The following is a 7908-nucleotide window of genomic DNA, read 5'->3' on the forward strand; positions in this document are numbered from 1 at the left end:
GTAGTGCACCACACAATGACATTTGGTGAATGATGGACTGAACAGCACATAAGATGGTAGTCCCATAAGATTATGACATTATATTTTTACTTACCTTTTTTGTGTTTACATACATAAATTATGGCTGAGCATAGCGGCTCACACCTGCTGGGAGAGGTGGGACAGGGTTTCTCCCAGCATAATGTATTATGTTTACATAATACGTAATACAGTATATGCATTATCCCAGTATATGTATTATCCTAGTATAAATGTATTATGCATGGTGTATTATACAGTATAAATGTATTATTTATTATGAATATTGGACAGCAATGAGAATGCATGAATTATTGTTAGTTGCAAAAACATCAAGGATTCACTCAAGCAGCACGGTGAATGAAAGAAGCGGAACGTAACAAGGTACATACTTTCTGCATAAGCCCCTCAAAAACACCAATGCTAGCATCTGGTTTTGGAAGTCAGGATAGTGCTTTTTGTGGAGGAGGGTTAATGACTGGGAGAGGGCGTGAAGGCAGCTTCTAGTTCTTGATCTGGGAGCTGGTTCCATGAGCACGGTCCTTTTGTGAAAACATGCAGACGAAGGCTTGTTACTTGTGCACAGTTGTGTAGGTTTGTTAAATTTCATTTAGTTCTGTAGGTTTGTTAAATTTAACTTAAAAATTAATTTAAAGAGCACAAAGTGCCATATACAATGTTGTTTCGTGACTACAGATTTTACTCTAGGACATTTAGTTGTCTTAGTGTGAAGTTTGACCCAAGCCCAAGGCCTTTTTCAAGGCGTCCTTAAATTCCTTGTTCCTAAGGCAGTAGATCAGAGGGTTAATTATTGGTGTGACAACAGTGTACATGGCAGAGATGAGCTTGTTGGAGCTCCGGGAATCAATGGCCTGGGGCCGGACATACATGAAAATCATAGCCATGTAGAAGACAGTGACCACGGTGAGGTGAGAGGTGCAGGTGGAGAAGGCTCTCCAGCGGCCGGTGGCCGAGGGGATGCGCAGGACAGCCAGGGTGATGTGCCCATATGACAGCACGGTGGCCAGGAGCAGAAACACAGGATGATGAAGGCCAGGATGAAATCCACCAGCTCTGCAGTGGAGAAGTCCGTGCAGGCCAGCTTGAGGATGGGGGAAATGTCACAGAAGAAGTGGTTCAAGACGTTGGAGCCGCAGAACGTGACGCTGATCATGGAGATGGTGAAGCCGCTCACAAAGGAGAAGCCCACCAGCTGGAGGCACAGCCCCGGGGTCACGAGGATGTGGTAGCACAGCGGGCGGCAGATGGCCACGTAGCGGTCGTAAGCCATGCAGGCCAGAAGCACACGCTCGGTGCACACCAGGGAGCTGAAGAAGTAGAGCCGCGTCATGCACCCAACGAAAGAGATGCGTTTCCGCATTGTAATAAGAAAAAAAGTGTGTTTTGCCTCATTTTCAGATGAGATAATCAAAAGGCTATGTTATATTCCTGGAGTTTATTGTTAGAGTAATATGAGTCCTTAAAAATTTTAGTAGTAAATCATGGTTTTTAAAAGGGTATAAATCCTATAAATCTTGAAAGAACAAAAAATATAGAAATAAAGGAAATCATAAGAAAGCACCCAAAACTAACTACAACAATGACTGGAGTAAAAAAAAAAAAAATCAGTTGTGACAATAAATGTATGTAGGATAAACTCACCTGGTAAAAGGAAAAAACGCCCAAGTCATAGAAGAAGAATCTATTGTATTAGGTTGGTGCAAAAGTAATTGCGGTTATATCCCAAGATGCACAAAGAAAAACTTCAACTCAGGTTGAAATGACAAACGTAGGCTCAGATGTATGATCAAACAAAAAGAAAGCATGATTGCAGAATTAGCATTTGATCAAGTAAAATTTCAGACCCCAATGGTCTGTTTTACTTATAAACCTTTTAGTGAATAATATATCCTCAACACAGAGTCAGCAAAAACCTGACTTTAGTATCAGAAGAAACAGACAGGGGCCGGGTGCAGTGGCTCACGCCTGTAATCCCAGCCCTTTGGGAGGCCGAGGCAGGCAGATCAGCTGAGGTCAGGAGTTTGAGACTAGCCTGGCCAATGTGGTGAAACCCGTCTCTACTAAAAATACAAAACTTAGCCTGGCATCATGGTGGGCACCTGTAATCCCAGCTACTCCAGAGGCTGAGGTACAAGAATCACTTGAACCCAGGAGACAGAGGTTGCAGTGGGCAGAGGTGGCACCACTGCACTCTAGCCTGGGTGACAGAGTAAGACTCCGTCTCAGAGAGACAAAAGAAAAAAGAAAAAAAAAGAAATAGACAGAAATAAAGTAGCAGCAGCAGACTCTAGTACAAGCCTCTCACTACTTGACGGATCTCAAAGGTAAAAACAGATTAGAATGCCAAGTATTAGAATTAGAATAGTATAACTTTGAAATGTTGAGATGAGGGAGAATAAACTCACAACCCTGAGAAAATATACACCTTTGTTTAGAAAATGGGGAGAAATCATCTGCAATGGCATCAAAAAATGTTCAATCTATCTCCAAAGCAGAATCACAGATAACACATTTCCCTAAAAACGATGGCATAAAAATCATTTTTTATGAATTAGAAAAAATAATAGAATTGATTGATAGCAGCAAAAACTTGTTCTGAAGTAGGTTTAGAGTTGAGGACAGTAAAATAGATGAAACTCTAGCTAGTTTAATGAACAGGAAAATATGAGCATGCAGCGCAATTTCAGAGACTAAAAAAAGAGTAAACTGCTGATGGAGACCCACCAAATGACAGGGGAAGGGTTGGCGCTATTTACTAAGCGCCTAATATGTGTTCCATTCAGTGGTCCTCTTACAGCTTCAGTTTACAGATGACAAGAAAGACTGGGAGCTTAGAAGATTATGAAAAGCAATCATATAAGAGTGAATGTTAAAGTCAAGATAAAGGTCTATTTTCTGAGAAAACTGAGTGAAGTGAAGACAGAAAGCTCAACAGCATCATGATGTTAAAATTGCTTCAAAGAAAACCGACAGGCCCAGATACTTCACCTGTGCCCAGCTTCTAGCTATGCCAGGAGCAGATCTTTCCTACTTTCGGTAAACCCTTACAGAGCGGTGGGAAAGTCCCGATTCATTTTACAAAATAGCAAATTCCTGATACAAAAGCCTGATGAAGATTGCAGGGAAGAAAAACTATGTATCAATGATTTTTTTTAACTGTACTTAAAAAACTAAAATAAAATGTCAGCAATCAGGACCCAGCAGCACTTTGAAAGAGCTCACGTCGCACTAGCATGATTATTTCAGTGGTGCAAAGAGACTTCGAGGTTAGCAAATCTGCTGAAAAGATCACATTTCAAGTCTAGCTGATGCTAAAAGGCTTTGATTAAAAACTCTCCCCAAACTTTCATGCATTTGTCATCCCCAAAGAAGTGATTATTCCTAATATGATAAATAATACTAGCCTCAACCAACAGCTACAGCATCCCCACAGCTAAATACCAGGATCATTCCTGCTCCGCCAAGGTCAGGATTAAGACAGGGCTCTTTGTTGTAACTACTGCTACGTAACAGTGTGCCATTGTACTAGCTACCACAGAACAGAATAAAGAAGTAGACACAATTATCATTATTTCCAGATGGCAGGATTTTTAACCTGAAAAATCTGCTACGCTATTATAATTAAGGGATTTCAAAATGAGTATTAAAAATGTAGTCTTCCTACATACCAACAATTACTAGTTAGAATATTCTTAGGTTAAAAAAAGTATATTGGCCGGGCGCGGTGGCTCACTCCTATAATCCCAGCACTTTGGGAGGCCGAGGCGGGTGGATCGCGAGGTCAGGAGATGGAGACCATCCTGGCTAACACGGTGAAACCTCGTCTCTACTAAAAATACAAAAAATTAGCCGGGCGTGGTGGCGGGCGCCTGTGGTCCCACCTACTCGGGAGGCTGAGGCAGGAGAATGGCGTAAACCCGGGAGGTGGAGTTGCAGTGAGACAAGATGGCACCACTGCACTCCAACCGGGGTGACAGAGCAAGACTCTGTCTCAAAAAAAAAAAAAAAAAAAAAAAAGTATATTGTAAAGATGTCAATATCTCCAAATTAATTTTGAAATTTAACTCAATTCTGTTTGAAATCTCACCAAATTTTATTTTTCTTGAAACGGGATGAAATAATTCTTGAAATCATCTGGAAATATAAACAGATGAGAATAGCTAAAATAATTCAGAAAGAAGAAAAGAGAAGCAGGTTAATGAAGAGGCGTTTCTATTTTGGATAGAAAAACTACAATAAAAATAAAATAATAATTTAATAAAATAAATATTAAAGATAACGAGCACCACCATAAAGTCAGTGGAACAGCATGGAGACAGTATAGAAAGCCCTTCGTCAGAGCTGAGGATTTCTGTGACACTGTTAGCAAGGAAAGCCTGGATTGTGTTAAACGTGATGTCAAGATAGTTCATTAAACCCATGCTAAAAACCAACCGAGTCTGAAAAAAAAAAAAAAAACCAACCGGGTCTGTTCTTCATATGTTACATCAGAAAGTGCATTTCAGATGGACAGAGCCTGCGATGCCTACCGGTCCTCCAGCCTCTCCTAAGCTGCTGTTCTGTGGACGCAACAGGGTAGAGCCCCAGCTGGAAGCCTGTGGGCCCGACACGCATAGCCTGCTCATTGATTTCCTTTCAGCACTGATTTTTAAAGAATAATCCAATTAAAGATTATTTGTGACTTTTTTTTTTTTTTTTTTTTGAGACAGAGTCTCACTCTCTGTTGCCCAGGCTGGAGTGCAGTGGCATGATCTCGGCTCACTGCAACCTCCGCCTGCTGGGTTCAAGCGATTCTCCCACCTCAGCCTCCCGTGTAGCTGGGATTACAGGCGCCCAGCTCGTTTTTGTATTTGTTTTAGTAGAGTCGGGATTTTGCCATGTTGGTCAGGCTGGTCTCGAACTCCTGACTTCAGGTCATCCGCCCACCTCGGCCTCCCAAAGTGCTGGGATTACAGGCATGAGCCACAGTTTCTTAAGCATAAATAGGGAGACGGATTTTATGGTGGGGCAGAGCGAGAATTCCAGTGGCTTCTGAGCACCTCTCAAGCCTGTTCCTCACATGCCTGTATATTGGGTATATTGGGATGTCGTTTATCCTGCACGTTTCAGAAGGACCATTCTCTAAAACTTTCACTGTGACCTTTGTTTTTGAAAATCAGAACATTTCACACAGAGGCACCGACATCTGGCTTCTTTTTAAAAGTTGGAAGATCTGAGGCAACACCATTCACGGTCCTGCACTCACAATGCACCCTGTGGACAGTGCAAGAGGCACCCTGCTTCCAGCATGGCCCCTCTCTCTGGGACTGCCTGCCCCATCTGCCCACTGGTTACCTGATTGCAGCTGTGGAGCAGGGTGTGAGGCAGACAATGATGTGTCTCTGCTCCTACTCACATACATCTGGGTCCCCATGTCCCCTGTCTTCTTGGGGTGCACATTCCCATGAATGCCTCTGATGAGCCCCTCTTCCTCCCCTACGTAAAGACTCACTGGCAGTCATACTCCCTCCTCCCACTGCCATGCGGCTTCTGTCGCCGCGTACCTCGGGGACTGGCTGTCCCCAGATGCCAGTGACATTTTGCTCATTTCTGGGCCCCACATTTTGGCTCTTGTTCTGCTCCCCTTTCCTTCAGTGTCTGGTGCTGCAGCCCCAGCCTTCCGTCCGCACCGTCCACACTCAGAGCAACATACCTACCCCTGCGGTTCCCGTGGTCACTTCCAGCTGACGACCCCCAGGCCGCCCCTGATCCCTCTGCAGAACCAACTCCTGTGTCCAGCCAATGACTCGAGACCTCCCCTGGCCGTGGAGCCCCTGCCCGCTATGCTCTTCCTCTCAGGGAGTGGTGCAGCCGTCCACTCCCCCCAGATGCCCCACTGAGCTCCAGTGTGGACTCTTCCCCTCTCCTCCCTCCACACCTGAGCAAGCGCTGAGTCCTTCTGCCCCACATCCTAAATGCGTCCAGAATCAGGTCTGCTGTCTCCATGCTCACGGGCTGCCATCCACCCTGTCCTTGTTCAGGTTCCGTCCCTCCCAGGCTGGATTATTGTCACCGCTCTCTCACTGGTCTTCCTCCAGTCTCTCCTGACTCTGTCTGATCCATCATCCAAGTGGCAAGGAATGACACGCAGACCTCTCTCCTAGCCACGTCCATCACATGTTCTTAGCATAAGCCGCTTGCTCCTGGGTCAGCCTCTCTGTGGCCTCGCTGCCTCTCTTGCTCCTGCCCCTTCTGGAATCCTGGGCTGCTGCAGGAGGCATTTCTTCAGTGCTGTGAGAGCACGGTGCTGATTCGGTTCCCACTGCTGCCCTGCCAGTTGCCCTTCAGGACTTGCCTCAGATGTCGCTTCCTCCTGACGGGCTCACCTGGGCTCCCGATGCTATTGTTAGATGCTCCCAGAGACGAGGAATTTCAGGACGCCTCCAGGCTTCTGCTTTCATTGGGATTTCCCTGCAGAGGGGGAAAGTGCACTTGCGGAGAGAGAGGAAGATGAGGGGCTTAGTTTGGGGCATGCTGGGCTTGCAGCGCCTATGGGACACCCTGTAGAGAGCTCCAGGAGTACCCCTGACATCCAGAACGCCCACCAGAGACTGAGGTCAGATGTCAAGATGTGTGGGGGGGTCTGTCCAAGGTTTATTAAGTGTCTAATATGTGCCAGTCATTGTTTCAGGCAATTGAGATAAATCAGGAGAAAAAAAAAACAGTCCAAACTCTTGCCTGCATGAAATGTAAATTCTAGTGACGCCAGGAAAGAAGTCAGAAACATAAATAATACCCGTGACATGTAAGGAAATTATTTAGAGTGTGAGAGGTGATGAGCAGATGGGAAGAGAAGGGCAGGGTGGGCATGACTGGGCAGCCGGGGATGGGGGAACATGCCAGAGAGAAGGTGACACCAGGACAGAGTCTGAAAGGAGACGTGAGTTAGCCTGTGGCTGTCAGTCGGACACACGTAGGTGGAGAGAAGAGGAGATGCAAAGGCCGCAGGCTGGGGAGTGCAACAAGGGGGTCAGGGGGCTGGGGCAAGGCTGGCTGCAGCAGAGTGATAGGGAGTGGCAGGAGACCGTGTCAACCAAGAGCAGGAGGAGCCCACTCACAGCCTCCTGGCCATGGTAAGGGCGGTGGCTTTCACTCTGACCGCAGTGGCGTGGCACCACCCACACTGTAAATGGCTGACTCTGACCGCTGCATTGAGATCAGGCTGGAGGGGGTCAGGTGAGGAGGGAGAGCCCGTGCAGAGACCCTGAGGTCGTCAGGGCAAGAGGCTGCAGGAGCGCAAGCCAGGGCAGGAGGCGTGGGAAGAGCAAACCTGTCTGGTGTGTGCTGAAGGCAGCCTCAACGAGGCTTCCTGGCTGGGTCCCTGAGAATCAAAAGTGACACCAGGAAGCCAATCTGTGCTGACTACGGGGATGTGGATGAGATTGACCAAGGAAAGTGTGAAGATTTAGAGAGCAAGAATAAAGGTTGGGAAGCCTCCCCCTCTAGAAGCAGGAAGAGGAGGAGGAAGAGGGGCTGGTGAAGGTGGTGGGAGACGTGGGGAGACACTCAGGGACGTGTGGCCCAAGCCAGGACACAGGGGCTCCTCCAAGAGGAGGGAGCCTGATTGGCTGGTAGGAGGCCATTGGTAACCGCAGAGGGAAAACATGTCAGGGAGGGTTTGGGAGCAGAAGCTCAATGTTAATCGGGCAGGCAGGATTGGAAAGGAAGCGGTGCAGAGCTAGCAAGAACAGACGCCTCTCAGCAGGAAGGAAAACAATGATACAATTTGATGCACTTTCACAATTTACCATTTCCCAAAACATTTCATCCTTGTACTTCTGGTATCTTGAAATGTAAGTAGGTATTTTACTTGAAAGCTTTTCTGAACCC

General features: G+C 46.5%; 1 protein-coding gene across 1 annotated transcript; it reads right to left on the reverse strand.

The window, feature by feature from the left end:
- Nucleotides 1–263: 263 nt before the first annotated feature.
- On the reverse strand, nt 264–1399 carry LOC129488834 (olfactory receptor 6B2-like). Its single transcript, XM_055291334.2, is given in 2 exon segments — nt 264–1051; nt 1054–1399. Coding segments are annotated over 2 exon segments (657 nt in total). The 3' UTR covers nt 264–740.
- Nucleotides 1400–7908: the final 6509 nt, after the last annotated feature.

This window comes from Symphalangus syndactylus, chromosome 8 (genome assembly GCF_028878055.3).
Source record: "Symphalangus syndactylus isolate Jambi chromosome 8, NHGRI_mSymSyn1-v2.1_pri, whole genome shotgun sequence".
Lineage (NCBI taxonomy): Eukaryota > Metazoa > Chordata > Mammalia > Primates > Hylobatidae > Symphalangus > Symphalangus syndactylus.